Below are 17,828 nucleotides of genomic sequence, written 5' to 3'. Positions count from 1 at the left end.
CAACGTGGTCTGTGTACGAGTTGTAGAAGCATCATGGTTCCCACTGCCCTCACCTGAACCACTGCAGCTTCGTTTTGTTTATTTCTATGAGCTGGGAGTCTTTGTGGTTCCAGTTTTTGGTTTTGGTTCTTATGATTTGGGGAGCAGCTCAGATCCTACAGCCAACTGCTTGTCTGGTTTTTCTTCTTCTTCATTATTTCTGGAGGTATTAAACTTCCTTTTGACTCGTCGCTGCATCGGTGGGGGTCTGACATGTTCGTCTAATTTGTGTTTAGCCGTGTTTTTAGTTTGGGACTGTAACAGACAGTTAACCAGTTAAAGATCCATCCGAATCTTCATCTGATCCGCCTACTGATCGCTGAAGCTTCATCAGAAATGGTTTCCATGGATACGTGGCTGTCAGGAAGGAAGAGAAACGGGAAGAAAAGGCTGAAAATCAGCAGCAGGTCTGAAGCAGTGTGGGATCATCTGGACGGAGAAAAGAACAAAACACAGAACGTCCAAAGAAGAACTTTGTAAAGTACTTGAAGGTTCCTGGAGACCATTTTATGAAAAAAAAAAGTCTGTATTTCCATTTATGTTCCATTTATTGTGCTGATTTCTGATAACACACAAAGAAAGGAGGGCTGGATTCAGACTTAGAATAAGATAAATGATAAAAGTCATGTGTGGACTTTATGCAGAAACATTCGACCTGCAGATGAACGTCAAACTGCAGGAAATGTTTCTAATGATGCATCTATCAGCTGCTAATCTGTTTCTACTTCTCTGCTGCAGCACCACTAAGGCCGAGAGTTAACCATGTTAGCAGCTCAGCTTGTGCTCTCTGATGATGATGATGATGATGATGTGTTTATGGTAAAATGACATGACTGCAAGCTTTTAGGAGAACAACGTGAGGATGGATCGCTCCGTTCAGACGGTATCGTCCAGGAAATTTATTTTTCACTTAATTTTCTTCTCAGACCGTCAGCTTGATCTGTTCTTCATCATTTCACAGGAAATGGTCCAAAAACACGTCTGAACAGAGTCTGTGATGCTTGTTAAACCAAACCAAGTCAACAGTGATGATGTTTGTGATAAAAAAAAAAAAAACAACACACTGTGAACACACAACATGCCGTCAAACACACACACACACACACACACACCATGTCTCGCTGGCCGCACGCCGACTCAGATTCAGACTCAAAGCAACGTTTTACAGAAGCGTTTCAACCACGACTCAACCCCACTCCAGCTACCTTTCTCTGCTCCTCCTTGGCCAGCTGCTGCTCCAGCTGCTGCAGCTGCTGGGTGGAGCTGTCCAGCAGCTGGTTGTAGGTGGCCGTCAGCTCGTCCAGCTGGGCCTCCACCTCGGCCCGCTCCTCTGGAGACAACCTGGAGGAGAGGTCAGAGGTCAGGATGTGCAGATTCTTGGCTTAACGTGTCAGATAGATAAAAGTCTGCAGAGTGTGAGTGTGTGGAGAGGGGTTATACTAGCACACATGTAAACTTACTTGCTAGCCTGTTTAGACATCAGGAAGACCTGTGTGCTCCTTATAGCTTCGGCTACCTGGTCCTTCCTGGCAGATACCTGTTCGCTGATGGCCTGATCAGAAAGCACAGCAGCTACATGGTTAACCCTTTAAAGGCAGGTAGAAGATCCAGGAAAAGACGATCGAACAAGCTACGTTCTCTGGCTTTTCTTCGTTGCCTTTACAAGAGCTCCAAGCCTCACGATTCGTGCACAAAGAGGGGCAGAGACGTTGAGGGGGGAGGGACAGATGGTAGCTTGATCAACATATGACCATCCAAACGTTTAAACCAGGCGGGCTGAAGTGACTGGATGATGATTTTCAGTCTGTTCCACTGGTGACGTTTTATTACGTCAGAACATTTAATAAATCGGCTGCAATCAGGGTGTGAAGGGGAGTTTGGAGACAAATACTCCTTGAGAACATCTCCTACCTCCTCTGTAAAGGCTGACACCAAGAAACGGGGAGAAAGATCTTTTTTTAAAATTTTTTTATCCTTTCTTTTTTTTTTTTTTTTTACCTGAAGTTCTTTATTTGGTCCTTTAACAACAACAATAGTATTTTAAATTTTTACTATTTATCATGATGTTGTATGTCAAATAGTTCAAAATGTGTCCACCAGGGGGCAGAAGGCAAGTATGGGATTGTGTTCAACCCATAGACTGTATATATAGAGATGGACGGAGCCTCCATGACGTCACCTGTAGGTTTCTGAAGAGCTGAATTGAAGCTTTGTGGGCAGTTCCTACCATCACCATCTTGGCAGGGGCATGCCGTCTCGCCCGGAAAATCCAAATATGGGCAAAGAGGTGGAGCTGAGAGGGGGGCTGTGAGTGTCATGGTGGATGACTGACATTGAGTGAACTCTTTCTGTAGCTAAGAACTAACCGAGCTAACCCGGAGCAAACAGGAGCAAACAGGAGCTAACCAGCTTACGGAGGTAAGTGGGCTAAAGCTAAGTCACGTTGTTAACCGGCTAAAAACCGCGGTTGTTCTACGTTCTTCTTACTTGAAGTGGGAGATCTGGTAGCTGTCAATCAAAAGGACACGCCCCTAAATATGCCAAACTTCGAGATTAAAACGGGCGAGTTTGAAAAAAAAATTCACTCCCCCCACAGTTGTCATGAAGGTAAACCCGACCTATTAAATGAAACTGGATTTTTGTACCAGGCTGTAAAGATGTTTATTTCTGCTGTAAACATGTTTATTCTGCTGTGAAGTTGGTCTTTTTTAACATGGGGGTCTATGGGGATTCGCTGTTTGAAGCCCCTAGTGGATGAAAGGGGAACTGCAGTTTTATGCACTTCCGCATAGTCTTCACTTTTAAACTCTGGAGGCTGCCGCTTGGTTCAACCGAGTTTTTACCATAAAATGATGCAAAAGGTATCAAATATGATTCATACGGCATGAAAGGGTTAAGATCCAGCCACGTCAACGTTGCAGAGTTTTGTATTTTACCTGCTGAGCAGCGAGCGATGACTCTGCGTTGGGACCGCCGCTCCGTCCCTGGAGGCCTCTGACCCAGCCCAACAGGTCTGAGACCTGGCCCACTCTGGCCTGCTTCTCCTCCTCCACCTCTTTCTGCACAGGTGGAGGATTGAAAGCACAGACAGTCAGCATATCTTGTGATCGTCAACATGAAAACACAAAATGCAGCGTGATGAAGTCAAACAAACCTCTTCCTCTTCCAGTCTCCTCAGAGCGTCGCTGATGTATTTTACATGCTGCGTTGTCAAGGTAACCAGAGCTGTGTAACGTGTGCGTAAGTCCATAAACTGGAGAGATATCAACAAAAAATGAAATATTTACTTCAGATTGGATTCAGAAAATGTTTGACATCTGTCTGAAAGTTCAACTCACCTCCTGAGTGATGGCGTCAGAGGAAGAGTGCATCCTCCTCCTCTTGACAGGCGACTTGTGCATGGACTCTACAAACGCTCGGTACGTCATCAGCTGCAGTTCGTAATCCTGCAGGGAGAAACCTTCATGAGAAACAGAAAAAAACCAAGCTGGAAACTGAAGATGAAGATGTTTCTTACCTTGACTGAGGTGCAGTACTGCTTGGAGTAAGTCTGGCACTCGTCCAGTTTGGACTGGTTCTGCTCGATCTCAGCAACTAAAGCCTGAAAATAAAAAGAACATTACTGGGAAAAATTCTTCTCCATGTGCTGTCGGATCTCTGATGTCTCGGATCGCACTTACACGCGTGGGATCGCACTTGCATGCGTGGGATCGCACTTGCATGCGTGGGATCGCACTTACTCGCATGGGATCGCTCTCTCGCGTGGGATCGCACTTACTCGCGTGGAACCGCTCTCTCGCGTGGGATCGCTCTCTTGCGTGGGATCGCTCTCTCGCGTGGGATTGCACTTACTCGCGTGGGATCGCTCTCTCGCGTGGGATCGCACTTACTCGCGTGGAACCGCTCTCTTGCGTGGGATCGCACTCTTGCGTGGGATCGCTCTCTCGCGTGGGATTGCACTTACTCGCATGGAACCGCTCTCTTGCGTGGGATCGCACTCTTGCGTGGGATCGCTCTCTCGCGTGGGATTGCTCTCTCGCTTGGGATCGCTCTCTTGCGTGGGATTGCACTTACTCGCGTGGGATCGCTCTCTCGCGTGGGATCGCTCTCGTGTGGGATCGCACTTACTCGCGTGGGATCGCTCTCTCGCTTGGGATCGCTCTCTTGCATGGGATTGCACTTACTCGCGTGGGATCGCTCTCTCGCGTGGGATCACTCTCTCGCGTGGGATCACTCTCTCGCGTGGGATCGCACTTACTCGCGTGGGATCGCACTTACTCGCGTGGGATCGCTCTCTCGCGTGGGATCACTCTCTCGCGTGGGATCGCACTTACTCGCGTGGGATCGCACTTACTCGCGTGGGATCGCTCTCTCGCATGGGATTGCACTTACTCGCGTGGGATCGCACTTACTCGCGTGGGATCGCACTTACTCGCGTGGGATCGCACTTACTCGCGTGGGATCGCTCTCTCGCATGGGATTGCACTTACTCGCGTGGGATCGCACTTACTCGCGTGGGATCGCACTTACTCGCGTGGGATCGCTCTCTCGCGTGGGATTGCACTTACTCGCGTGGGATCGCTCTCTCGCGTGGGATTGCACTTACTCGCGCGGGATCGCTCTCTCGCGTGGGATCGCTCTCTCGCGTGGGATCGCACTTACTCGCGTGGGATCACATTTACTCGCGTGGGATCGCTCTCTCGTGTGGGATGTTCAGACTCAGACTGCAGCGGCCTCTGAAGGTGTTACTGACCGTTTGCTGGGCCAGCTGCTCCGACAAGGCTTTGCTGTCAGTCTGTCCAGGTTGTGTGTTTTCTTGTCTCTCCGTCGTCTCTTCGATCCACGTGATCAGAGCGGAGTGACCGTCTCTGTAGTGCTTCAGCGCCGAGCCCAGAGCCTCCAGGTCGGCCCGGCTGAGGAGAAACAAGACGACTCTCAGAATGTATTCGTCACACGCAGACAGAACCGTTAACTGGATCACATGACTCAGAGCGCTGGGTTCTCGCTGTTCATCGCTGCTCACCGTGTCTCCATCTGTCTTTTGATGCCACTCAACCTCTCTGCCACCTGACTGGCTTTCTCCTGGTAGCGCTCCAGTTCGGGGCTGCGGTCTGGGTGGAGCTTACTGAGCTGAGACCCCGCCTCTCTGGCCTGGCCCACTTGTGCCTGAAGGGCCTGAAAGATGCCTTCCTGCTCGCCAAGCTCTGCCTGCCACCTCTGCAATAAAAAAAAAAGTCAAAACGAAACTTGTGGCAAAAATTTCACAACCTTGTGCCTTTTCTCTGTGCGGCCTTTACCTCCAGCTGGTCTCGGAGGTTGTGAATGGCGGCCGTGTCTGCAGGAACGATGTCCTCTTCACTCAGTCTGCTCTCGTACTTTCTGAGCTGGCTCTCTGCTTCATCCAGGCTCCGCATCAGGACCTCCACGGTTTTTAACCTGAAGAGATGGAAAGTCAAAACGTCACTTCAAAGCGAACTGAAGGATTTCAGGCGGAAAAACGGAGGAAATGTCACCAACTTCTCTAAGTAAGCCGACGACAGGTTGTGCAGTTTATCCGTCCTCTCCACCGCCTGACTGAGTTCGGATCGGAGGATGGGAACGCTGGAGGACGTCGGCTTCTCCTCGAAGAATCGGACGCAACGTCGAGACACGTCTCCCAGTCCGGACCGCAGGGCGTCTAGCTCCGACTGCAGCTTCTGGACCATCAGACGGAGAAAAAACAGAAAATGAAACCTTTTACAAACCCAAATATTCTGAAAGCTCCAGCTGACGGCGCTCAAACGGACCTCTTGCTCTGCGATCTGGATGCTGATGTCTGCGTTTCCACCACACAGCCGGCTGGGAGGCGGCGTCTCGATCCCCCTCATCAGTCTCTTCTCGACCTCATTCAGACGAAGTGTGACATTCTGCAGCTCCGACAGGTACGACTGGGACACGGACTCGTCCTTCTCCGCTGGAGACGGTAAAAAGTTTTATTCAGGTTTTATTATTCCAACACGTCTGACAGGACGATAAAAACCACAAAGCTTTGCTCGTCCCGCCTCACCGGTCTCCATGTTGAGCAGCAGGTCCCGGCAGTGCTGCTGTGCCTCCCCAACTTCCACCTCCAGCTCCCGTCTGTCGGCCGGCGTGAACAGAGAGCTCTCTTTGGTGTCCGAGAGGAAGTCGGCTAGCTGGGACTCCAGGTGATCCAGGACGTGCTGCCGCTCCGACGGAGACTGGCGGCGGACCTGTGTGACCCACAGGAGGAGGAAGGAAAGCGGCTTTGAGTAAAAATAAGCAGAGAAGTTGGACAAACTGACTGCCTGACTCACCGTCTCCAGCGTCCACTCTGACACGGTCCTGATGTCTTTGAGCAGGTAATGCCAGGAAACCACACTCTTCATGTTGACATGCAGCTGATGCCACAGACTCATGACCTTCTGGTACAACTGCTCCGTCCTGTTCGCACAGAAACACCAGCGAGAATATCACCTGTTCCTGCCAGACCCCTCAGGTCATCTGGACCTGGTCTTTCATCAGTTCTCAGAGAGCAGACATGGAGAAGCTGCATTCAGCTTCTATGCTCCACATGTCTGGAAGAAACTCCCAGAAAGCCTCAGATCAGCTGGAACATCCAGGTTAAAGAGCCTCCTGTTCTCAGCTGAATGTCAGTAGTTTTTATTTAAAAGTTGTTACCTTTAAGCTGAAAGTTTTCTTCTGATTTTTATGCTTATTTTCTATCTAATCGATCAGCTTTTTAAGAGCTCTATAAAAAAATAAAGTCGCTATCTCCATGTGAACCACCAGATGGCAGCAAAGATCAGACATTAATGTCTTAATCTGAATTAATTTGGGTTTATATGTTGAGTCAAGTGATCTTTAACCTGCTGTTCATGCAGAAGGTTCAGTTTTATGTTTCTCTGAGCCAAATTTCAGCCACATTTCCAAAACTGTAGGGTTCTTCAGAAACGTCTCAACCTGGTCCCGGTTTGACTCACCTGCTGGCCGTGTCGATGGCCTCCTGGTTGGGGGGAGGGACGGTGAAACACACTGAGGGGACCATAGCCTCGTTCCCCGTTGGACTGATCACTTTCCACTTTGTCCTCTGAGAGTTGTCCTCCAGCACACACTCCTCTCCTCGGTTTATTGTGATCTGAGAGGAAGAAGCAGGATGGGGGGGGGGGAGCAGGCAAATGAAGGCGAGCGGGAAAAGGTGGAAGTTGGGGGCGACATGGTACAGATGGGGAAAACAAGATGAAAATTAAATTAGGCATTTCCATAATACCAGTAACAGTTGGAGGAGACAGGATGGATGATCAGAGGAGAAATCGTCACGGCAACAGACTCAGGATGGAACAAAATAAAAACATTCATGGTTTTCATGAAGTTAGCAGCAAAAGTACAGCGGCGTTTTAGTAAAACCCGAGCTGGTTTCACCGCGGCGTTTTAGTAAAACCTGAACTGGTTTCACTGCAGTGTTTTCGCCAAATCTGAGCTTGTTTCACCGCAGCGTTTTAGTAAAACCCGAGCTGGTTTCACCGCAGCATTTTAGTAAAAACCTGAACTGGTTTCACTGCAGTGTTTTCGCCAAATCTGAGCTGGTTTCACCGCAGCGTTTTAGTAAAACCTGAGCTGGTTTCACCGCAGCATTTAGTAAAACCTGAGCTGGTTTCATCGCAGCATTTAGTAAAACCTGAGCTGGTTTCACCGCAGCGTTTTAGTAAAACCTGAGCTGGTTTCACCGCAGCATTTAGTAAAACCTGAGCTGGTTTCACCGCAGCATTTTAGTAAAACCTGAGCTGGTTTCACCGCAGCATTTAGTAAAACCTGAGCTGGTTTCACCGCAGCGTTTTAGTAAAACCTGAGCTGGTTTCACCGCAGCGTTTTAGTAAAACCTGAGCTGGTTTCACCGCAGCATTTAGTAAAACCTGAGCTGGTTTCACCGCAGCGTTTTAGTAAAACCTGAGCTGGTTTCACCGCAGCATTTAGTAAAACCTGAGCTGGTTTCACCGCAGCATTTTAGTAAAACCTGAGCTGGTTTCACCGCAGCATTTAGTAAAACTTGAGCTGGTTTCACCACAGCGTTTTAGTAAAACCTGAGCTGGTTTCACCGCAGCATTTAGTAAAACCTGAGCTGGTTTCACCGCAGCATTTAGTAAAACCTGAGCTGGTTTCACCGCAGCATTTAGTAAAACCTGAGCTGGTTTCACCGCAGCATTTACTAAAACCTGAGCTGGTTTCACCACAGCATTTAGTAAAACCTGAGCTGGTTTCACCACAGCGTTTTAGTAAAACCTGAGCTGGTTTCACCGCAGCATTTAGTAAAACTTGAGCTGGTTTCACCGCAGCGTTTTAGTAAAACCTAAGCTGGTTTCACCGCAGCGTTTTGGTAAAACCTGAGCTGGTTTCACCACAGCATTTAGTAAAACCTGAGCTGGTTTCACCGCAGCGTTTTAGTAAAACCTAAGCTGGTTTCACCGCAGCATTTAGTAAAACTTGAGCTGGTTTCACCGCAGCATTTTAGTAAAACCTAAGCTGGTTTCACCGCAGCGTTTTGGTAAAACCTGAGCTGGTTTCACCGCAGCATTTTAGTAAAACCTGAGCTGGTTTCACCGCAGCATTTAGTAAAACCTGAGCTGGTTTCACCGCAGCATTTAGTAAAACTTGAGCTGGTTTCACCACAGCGTTTTAGTAAAACCTGAGCTGATTTCACCGCAGCATTTAGTAAAAACCTGAGCTGGTTTCACCGCAGCATTTAGTAAAAACCTGAGCTGGTTTCACCGCAGCATTTAGTAAAACTTGAGCTGGTTTCACCACAGCGTTTTAGTAAAACCTGAGCTGGTTTCAACGCTGCGTTTTAGTAAAACCTGAGCTGGTTTCACCGCAGCATTTAGTAAAATCTGAGCTGGTTTCACCACAGCGTTTTAGTAAAACCTGAGCTGGTTTCAACGCTGCGTTTTAGTAAAACCTGAGCTGGTTTCAACGCTGCGTTTTAGTAAAACTTGAGCTGGTTTCACCGCAGCATTTAGTAAAACCTGAGCTGGTTTCACCGCAGCGTTTTAGTAAAACCTGAGCTGGTTTCACCGCAGCGTTTTAGTAAAACTTGAGCTGGTTTCACCGCAGCGTTTTAGTAAAACCCGAGCTGGTTTCACCGCAGCGTTTTAGTAAAACCTGAGCTGGTTTCACCACAGCGTTTTAGTAAAACTTGAGCTGGTTTCACCGCAGCGTTTTAGTAAAACTTGAGGTGGTTTCACCACAGCGTTTTAGTAAAACTTGAGCTGGTTTCACCGCAGCGTTTTAGTAAAACCTGAGCTGGTTTCACCGCAGCGTTTTAGTAAAACCTGAGCTGGTTTCACCGCAGCGTTTTAGTAAAACCTGAGCTGGTTTCACCGCAGCGTTTTAGTAAAACCTGAGCTGGTTTCACCGCAGCATTTAGTAAAATCTGAGCTGGTTTCACCACAGCGTTTTAGTAAAACCTGAGCTGGTTTCAACGCTGCGTTTTAGTAAAACCTGAGCTGGTTTCAACGCTGCGTTTTAGTAAAACTTGAGCTGGTTTCACCGCAGCATTTAGTAAAACCTGAGCTGGTTTCACCGCAGCGTTTTAGTAAAACCTGAGCTGGTTTCAACGCTGCGTTTTAGTAAAACTTGAGCTGGTTTCACCGCAGCGTTTTAGTAAAACCCGAGCTGGTTTCACCGCAGCATTTAGTAAAACCTGAGCTGGTTTCACCGCAGCGTTTTAGTAAAACCTGAGCTGGTTTCACCACAGCGTTTTAGTAAAACTTGAGCTGGTTTCACCACAGCGTTTTAGTAAAACTTGAGGTGGTTTCACCACAGCGTTTTAGTAAAACTTGAGCTGGTTTCACCACAGCGTTTTAGTAAAACCTGAGCTGGTTTCACCGCAGCGTTTTAGTAAAACCTGAGCTGGTTTCACCGCAGCGTTTTAGTAAAACCTGAGCTGGTTTCACCGCAGCATTTAGTAAAACCTGAGCTGGTTTCACCGCAGCGTTTTAGTAAAACCCGAGCTGGTTTCACCGCAGCATTTAGTAAAACCTGAGCTGGTTTCACCGCAGCGTTTTAGTAAAACCCGAGCTGGTTTCACCGCAGCATTTAGTAAAACCTGAGCTGGTTTCACCGCAGCATTTAGTAAAACCTGAGCTGGTTTCACCGCAGCGTTTTAGTAAAACCCGAGCTGGTTTCACCGCAGCATTTAGTAAAACCTGAGCTGGTTTCACCGCAGCGTTTTAGTAAAACCCGAGCTGGTTTCACCGCAGCATTTAGTAAAACCTGAGCTGGTTTCACCGCAGCGTTTTAGTAAAACCTGAGCTGGTTTCACCGCAGCGTTTTAGTAAAATCTGAGCTGGTTTCACCGCAGCGTTTTAGTAAAACTTGAGGTGGTTTCACCACAGCGTTTTAGTAAAACCTGAGCTGGTTTCACCACCTTTCCTGCCACCGTGCGTCTCAGAACCCCAGCTCAGGAAGGAAACAAACCACTCTGTCAATTTGCTCTAATGGCTGTAGCTGTACTGCCGTCGCCCCACCCGCCACCCTCTCTCACTTCTACACTGCACACACACACATCAAAAATGCAAAGCTATGCACATACAGGAAATATATGAAATGCACATTGAATCCTGAAGCTCGTCACTCTCTGACTGACTGAATGATGCCTGAGAGGCAGCAGGTTTAATTCAGTTCAGTTCAGTGGTTGCCGCCTGATCCTATCAACTGATGACGAGGCTGAGCGTTCAAATGGATCGCTAGTTTAATCAGTAACCAACACATAAAACCTGCCTCTTGTAAGTAAAAACCTTGAAACAAACCAATGTATGTTGTGTGTGTGAATGAGCGAATGTGAGACATTATGATCATGTGTGTTTATGTGAATTAGGGCTGGGCGATATGACAATATATATCGTTTGGATGATAGAAAATGTCTATGGTTTAATATAAGGCTTTATCATTTACACCACAATAAGGTGTTTTACTGCAGTATTTTATGTCATGACACTGCAATACATAAACAAACATGGAGGAAGACAGTAGCAGACGTGTTTTAAAGCAGGATAATTCACTAAAACATGACCAGCCAACCAAAACTGATAAAATTGTTCCTAAAAGAGGGAATATTTCTGTAACATTGATGCATATGGATATAAAAAGACAGACGTGGAACCAACAAAAGACTAGCTCACAGTCCCAACAATGGACTACGACATAACTAACTCATTTTATCACCTGCGCAGGAATCAGGATAAAGAATACAGAATAAAGAATCAATGAACAAAAAAAAAAAGCAGCGTCAAGTGGAAGCAAAAGCTCATAATAAACTCCAGACACAAACGTTGCAACAGGTTTTTACCTGTGGAACGTCATACGGCCATAGTTCCCCCAGATGGAAGGAGATCACTGCTGCTGTTGCCAAGAGCATCTGACACATAACTGATGACTGACCACATTACAGTTTTATATGGTTATGTATATAGTTATGGGGATATAAAAAGAGCTAATCTGGATGTGAGATTTTGGTCATATCGCCCAGCCCTAATATGAAGCACTTCATGCTCCAATAAAACTTAATTTCGGTTTAATTTAATCATTAAAGTCAAAGAACAAACTTTTAACTCTGTCTTTTTCTTTTCACGTTTCCAACCCAGTTAGCTTTCATTTTAAGTATTTTGCCACCGTGACACTATAGTCTTCATGCAGTGGGTTTGTACTGTCCGAAGGTTCGTTAATGTGTTGTTAAAGTTCCCATTAAACGGCTGGTAAGGAACTTTTTGCTTCTTAAACAGCAATCTCTGCTCTGATTGGTCAGCTCCACTGGCCTGAACTGGCCCCGCCCACTCAGAACAAGGACACGCCCCCCAGTTTCAGGATGGCTCGTCAATATTACAGTATTTAGTACTGTAAGAACAAGAAGCACGTTGTTTAAATGGGGAATTATAAAACCTACGTAAATAATAAAAATATTAATTAATTATAAGCGTTTTTAAAAAAAGCAGCAAATTGGTGCCGATTTCATTGCGTTGATTTTTTTCTTTAGCATTTTTTAGCTTGATGATAGCTTTCTAAAAGCACAGATATGAAATCACTGAATACAAACTCATTATTAATATGCCAACAAACAAAATTAGGAGCATTAGGATCACATTACAGGAAAAAAATGTTTTGTTTGTAGCGTTTAATTAAAAACTAAAATGCAGGGAATAAATCTAACTGAAGACTACCATTATGGGTTTGCTTCTATAAAATACTGACTACTTGAAACTTGGAAGAGATTTCCTGATGTTCAGAAATGTAAAATGTATAAAGTATTTATAATAATAAAAGCAAAAAGCTTCTCATTCTTTTGTCTTCATGTGACCTTAACGCTCCTGTAGAAGAAAGTTTAGTTCAGCAAACTGGATTGACAACCAGCAGATGTATAAATAAAGTTTTAAGCATCAGGTTGCAGACAGGAAACCGATCATAGAGCCTGCAATCAGCTGATAGGGAAGCGGCAACCAGGCGGTGCAGTGTGCGGCGTGAGAGTCTGAGGTGAGAGAGGGAGAATATAGGCAGCTATACCTGAACGTTTGTCTTGCCAGCCCAGCCGACAGACGAGAGGGAGGAAGGGGGGAGGATGAGGGAGAGGAGGGAGTGAGAGGGGTATGGAGAGAAAGGAGGACACACAGGAAAGTGAAGGAGAGAAAGATTACTGTTGGTCATGTGTATGACTGTCCACACGTCTGGTGAAAAATGAGCAAAACGTCTGGCGGGGGTCCAGCGGAAACCCCTTCCTCACGTTCGGCGTGCTTCAGCTGGCAAAGCTGAATAAACACAGCAACATTGGGAGGAGCTGGACATCCCTGCTGAGCCGCTCGTGATGCTTTAAAGGTTGGGACAGATACATAATTGATTGGCTTTTAGATTCCTCGGGGACATCGCATCGCGTGAGAGGAGGACTTTACAGCTGCTCTTCCCACAAATCTTTGCTTCCACATTTAGAGGCGTCTCTACGAGTCACAAAGACTCTTCTGTGGGAAACGGTGGAGAAGCTCACAGATCGGATCATAATCAATGTGCTTCTTCAGTTTCCAACCCCTGAGGTTTAAGCTGGATGAGGCTCAAAGTGGTGGGGAGGTGCACGGCCGAGGTGGCGGGGGGAGAGTGAGCTGGGACTGAGCACATCGCTTTGACCTGAAGTCCTCCAGAGTTTTGCAGATTTTCAGCCATCAAGTGAACCGACAGGTGACGTGGGACATTTATAAGGGCCTGTACCTCGATCTGCCTGTAGTCGCAGATGGCCCTGATGGGGGTCGTGGCTCCCAGCGAGCTGTCGCCGCTGCGGGGGCGGAGCTGAACCACCGTCTTGGCCCGGCCCACGAGACTTGCCACCGTGCCCCGGTACTCGATGAGCTGCTCCTTCTCCTCCTGCAGGAAGGACACAATGTTCAGCGTGTTATACAGCTTCAGCACTGTGTGTTTACTGTTTCCATGGTAACAGCTGAAACTTTACATTGTCAGTATATTAATTGTATTTACAATGTTGACCACAAGATGGCGCTGCATGAAAAGTAAAAGAAAAGCATCTAAATGAACCAAACAGGCCTGGAAAGGAACTTTACAGGGTTTAAATGTGTAAATATAACAGATATTATTAAAAATACTTCCATTAAAACACATTATTCTGCATCATCTTCCAGATTCAGCTGTTTTATAAACGTCCTGGAAGTTCAGGGTCTCAACTTCTTTACTTTTAGTTGATAAAACTCTCAATCTTTGGCTGTTTTCGGTCATTTTTTGCAGAGTTAACAGGATCAATCTGCATCCTAACATTTAATTGCAGCCACGTTTTTAGAGACACATCAAACTATAATTCATCTTATTTAGGAAACTTGCTTATTGATTAATTATATCTCTCCACGTTTAGCGTGAAGATGAAGTTCATCTTCTTCTTCACACAAACCCTGATTTGTTTATTTAGTGTACAAAATGTAAAAATCCACTTTTCAAACGTAATTTTTAACCAACAAAAAGGATATAATTTTATTAAGAGTGGGACTCCATTAATTAATTGCAGGCTTTGTAAATAATCAATCATGTAATAATTGTAACATTTACTTTTAAATGTATTTTACTTTTAAAGCAAACTTCTGACATCTAGTTTGATCTGGTGTTTAAGCTGCTAATGTTAGCTTTATTTGGTAAAGAATTTGATCGCCTTAACTTTCAAAAAATAAAAAAATATATATGTTGCTTTCGATGAATATATGTTTCCAGCCATAACGACAATATTCATATGAAATATTGGTCATACTTTTAATATTGGTGCTTCCTTATTTTTATCAGAAACTGCCACAGATGTCCCAGTTTCTCCCCTTTAAACCACAATGATCCAGTCAAACTGCACCGAAGTCGTGTTGTTTATGTATTAATGAGCGTTTCAGCCTGTAGCTGCTGACAGGATGGACTCCTGTGTGTTTCATGACTCAGCGGCTTGTGTTAGCCTGACCGCTAGCCATCAAACATTTAAGCGTGAGCTCTTCACGCTGACAGGTAGAAATGCATTTCATCCCTTTTTGCCCCGAGCAAAAGGCGTCATGAAGGATTTATTATGGAGAAACAACATAGAGAAAGTGGACAGAGCGAGTCTGCAGTAATATCTTCATACATTTACACCTCCGAAGTAAATTTCACGTCAACATGGCAACCGGCAGCAGCCTCAAAACGTGATGCATTAGGGCATACATTCAACTGCGAGGAATTCAAAGTATTATTTTAAGAAATATCATGTTGGTGCAAAGAGTGTCCGACTGCTCGATGTGCACGTAGACGTGTATGGTTAAGAAGAAAGACACCCTGTCCATGCATGCATATCTTCATACCAACACTGAGCAGAGATGTGCAGGCTGCTGCAAACACAACAGGAGTGCAATAAGTCTGAGCAGAGTGCGATCTGGAGCAGCTGTCTCTAATGTCTGAATGATGGAGAGGAGGGAGTTCATTTCCTTTTCCCAGTTTTTATCTGGGTCAAAGTAAACGTTCAGCTCTGAGTGTCGCGCACCTGTTTATGAGGAGGACGCCTTCACTGCTTCGGCCTGCAGAGAGGCGTCCATATTACCTACGCCATCTGCCTGAAGTCAGAGGTGTGTGAAGAGGGTGTGGAGACGGCGGGTATGTGCACACGCCACAGGGAAGATGATTCAGAGGTAGACTCTGTAACAGATTACTTCACTTCGTCACGCAGCAAGCCGCCTGACGCCCAGATGTGACCTGCTGAAGCCTTCCTACGGGACATGTTCCATGTTCACATCAGACGCAGGAGCCGGTAAAATGTGATATACGCTCGCGGTTCTCAAACTTTTTGAGCCACAACTCCAAAGATAACATTAGTGGTCGACAACCCAAACCAGCGTGACGACAAAGCGATAAATCACATGTTTCATCCTGCAGCATCATGTAAGACTGGAAAACTGTCAGAATCTCCGTCAGTAAGAAGCGTATCAGTCTTTTCCACGTTACTTTTAAAGGCGGTGGCGGCGTCTGATTTCTGTACGCATTTCCAAAACCAAAATAAAGTAAAAGGGAAAGGATTTAGAAAAATGACAAATAATTTATTTTTCTTTGAACAAAAAAGTAAAATAAATTATTTGTAATTTTCTAAATCCTTTCCCTTTTTATTTTATTTGGGTTTTGGAAGTGCGTACATCATACAGTCCACGTTGCCACCGCCTTTAAAAGTAACGTGGAATAGGCTGGTACAGTAAGTCAAAAAATCATTTCATTCTGTCTCACACTGATTTCCAACAGAAAAAAAACAAAACAAAAACAAACCGCCCCCGGACGTGACATAAATTACCTGTCTACCCTCACCGTTCTCACACTCATTAAAAAGCTAAATAACATTTTTAAAAAAAAAGCTATATAACATAAAAATCTATCTGCGTAATATAACCTAATATATTAAAATATAATACAAAAAATAATTTAACTTACAGAACAGCCATTTCTCATAACAGAAAACACATAAATGGCCTTTACAAGAAGAGTTTTTTGGCGGATTCGGTTTGCCGCCATGACAAGGCGCCAAAACGCCCACAGTCTGGGTTTTTCACCAGGATGATGCCAGATTCAGATTTTTATTATGACCTGTGTGCTAACCTTTAGTTTATGCTAAATTTATACAAAATAGTTTGACTTTTTGTCTGCATTAACCCCCCAGCCCGGAGTTACCCCCCCATTATCCTATTGTATCTCTGTTTTTACCTGTCGTAAGGCGGCGCCGGTAAAACCGGCTGTGGGACCTAAGTTTCAGCTTGGTTCTGTATTCTTCTTTTTGTCATTAATGTTGCATGTCTGTATGTCTAACCTTAGACGAGCTGGCTTGAACTTTGAATTTCCCCCCGGGGATGAATAAAGTATCTTTAATTTATTGATTGATTGATTAGTGGTTTAATTTTGACAACCTGGGTAAAAATAACAAATAGGCTAGATATTTGTATCTAGTTATCTCGTAAATATTATTTACTGTTGCCTAGCAACCCCCAGTTTAACCACCAGGAATCTACGCTTTGTGAGTCTGCGTCTGCTGTGACTGAGCTGGTTGGAGGACGAATGGACCCCAAGTCGTTGGAACAAAGATGGTGAAACGGTTCCTTCCTGACACGGCACAAGTCTGTGGGAAGGTGCCACGTTGCTGACTTGTGTGACTTCAGACCTGAAATTATTAAGATCTTTGGAAAGTAACCAATAAATTTAGACTGAAACATGGTGTTTGGCTTTCTCCTTTCCAAAGTGGTTGTAACACCAATCAGTCCTGACAAACGGCAACAAAGACGCTGGTTTTTCCACACTTCAGAGGACAAATAATCTTTTAAGACTTCTGGAGAAAATGCACTTATTCCCACAGACATGCTTACTGAGTCCCTTATTTCATCTGATTTTTGGTCAGTCCTCCCTCAGTGTAGAGAAAACACTTATTTCTGAAGGGATTAATCAGCAGCAGCGCTGTGAAAGGCTAATTTTAGCCAGTTAGCAGCACATGGAATTACTGTCACTGAACAAGACCAAAACTGTACAAACAAACATGGAAATCCAATAAATCTGAAAAACATCTGGATCCATGTAGAGACAAAGACTCGAGTCTGATCAAACTGATGTGTTTTTTACGTGAAATGTGACGTAGGACTAAACTCGCCTGGCCTTTCAGTCACGTTTCAGTCGTGTTTAGGAGGCAGAATTTAAAGGAAAGTTCATTTTGAGCTCAGAGGTCCTTCATTTGGTGGTTAAAACAAACCAAACAATGTTGGATTATAATCCGAACTGTGGACGTTTACTGGATCAGATTCTGACTGAGTGATGGGTACCATTGAGTCCTGGAGCAGGTCTTCCAGTTTGCTCAGTCTGCTGTTCTTGTCGCAGGTGTACTGTCTCTTGATGGTTTCCTGAAGCTGGCGGAGATACGACTCGCAGTCCCGAGCATCACTCATGAACTGACAGAAGAACACAAAGACAGCGTGAGACACAAACTCACATAATCATGTCTGAAAATATCCGACAGAACGATGGAGGACAGTCGGACTAAAGGCCCGACGAAGACGGACAGTTTGTGCGTTTTCAGAGGACTTAGCTATCAGTCATAGGAGAAGTGTTGAGTTGTATAGATTGTATTGTATAGATTAACTTTGTTAGGTTTTCTTCTTCTGGTTTTTTGGAAACAACGTTGCATTTCCGTTGTAGAAACACAGACGTGAACTCTGAACTCAACGCTGCCATCTAGTGGACTTAAACACGGCAGCGACGTGTGACAAACGAACGTCACCGTT

General features: G+C 45.3%; 1 protein-coding gene across 8 annotated transcripts in view; it reads right to left on the bottom strand.

Annotated features, from left to right (window-relative positions):
• Positions 1-17,828, bottom strand: part of macf1a (microtubule actin crosslinking factor 1a) — a 323,394-nt gene that overhangs the window by 102,312 nt on the left and 203,254 nt on the right. For all 8 annotated transcript variants that reach the window (XM_079258488.1, XM_079258491.1, XM_079258489.1 and 5 more), the window contains 16 exons: positions 17,370-17,495; positions 13,282-13,434; positions 7,020-7,174; positions 6,354-6,480; positions 6,086-6,269; positions 5,826-5,992; positions 5,557-5,735; positions 5,337-5,475; positions 5,063-5,256; positions 4,793-4,952; positions 3,557-3,640; positions 3,378-3,485; positions 3,194-3,292; positions 2,976-3,098; positions 1,500-1,591; positions 1,245-1,380 (listed from right to left, as the gene is read on the bottom strand). In XM_079258488.1, coding sequence (XP_079114614.1) covers positions 1,245-1,380; positions 1,500-1,591; positions 2,976-3,098; positions 3,194-3,292; positions 3,378-3,485; positions 3,557-3,640; positions 4,793-4,952; positions 5,063-5,256; positions 5,337-5,475; positions 5,557-5,735; positions 5,826-5,992; positions 6,086-6,269; positions 6,354-6,480; positions 7,020-7,174; positions 13,282-13,434; positions 17,370-17,495 — 2,226 coding nt within the window. The remainder of the gene's footprint in view (positions 1-1,244; positions 1,381-1,499; positions 1,592-2,975; positions 3,099-3,193; positions 3,293-3,377; positions 3,486-3,556; positions 3,641-4,792; positions 4,953-5,062; positions 5,257-5,336; positions 5,476-5,556; positions 5,736-5,825; positions 5,993-6,085; positions 6,270-6,353; positions 6,481-7,019; positions 7,175-13,281; positions 13,435-17,369; positions 17,496-17,828) is intronic.

This window comes from Telmatherina bonti (genome assembly GCF_933228915.1).
Source record: "Telmatherina bonti genome assembly, chromosome: 19".
NCBI classification, from domain to species: domain Eukaryota; kingdom Metazoa; phylum Chordata; class Actinopteri; order Atheriniformes; family Telmatherinidae; genus Telmatherina; species Telmatherina bonti.
This window is presented reverse-complemented; position numbering and strand designations above follow the sequence as displayed.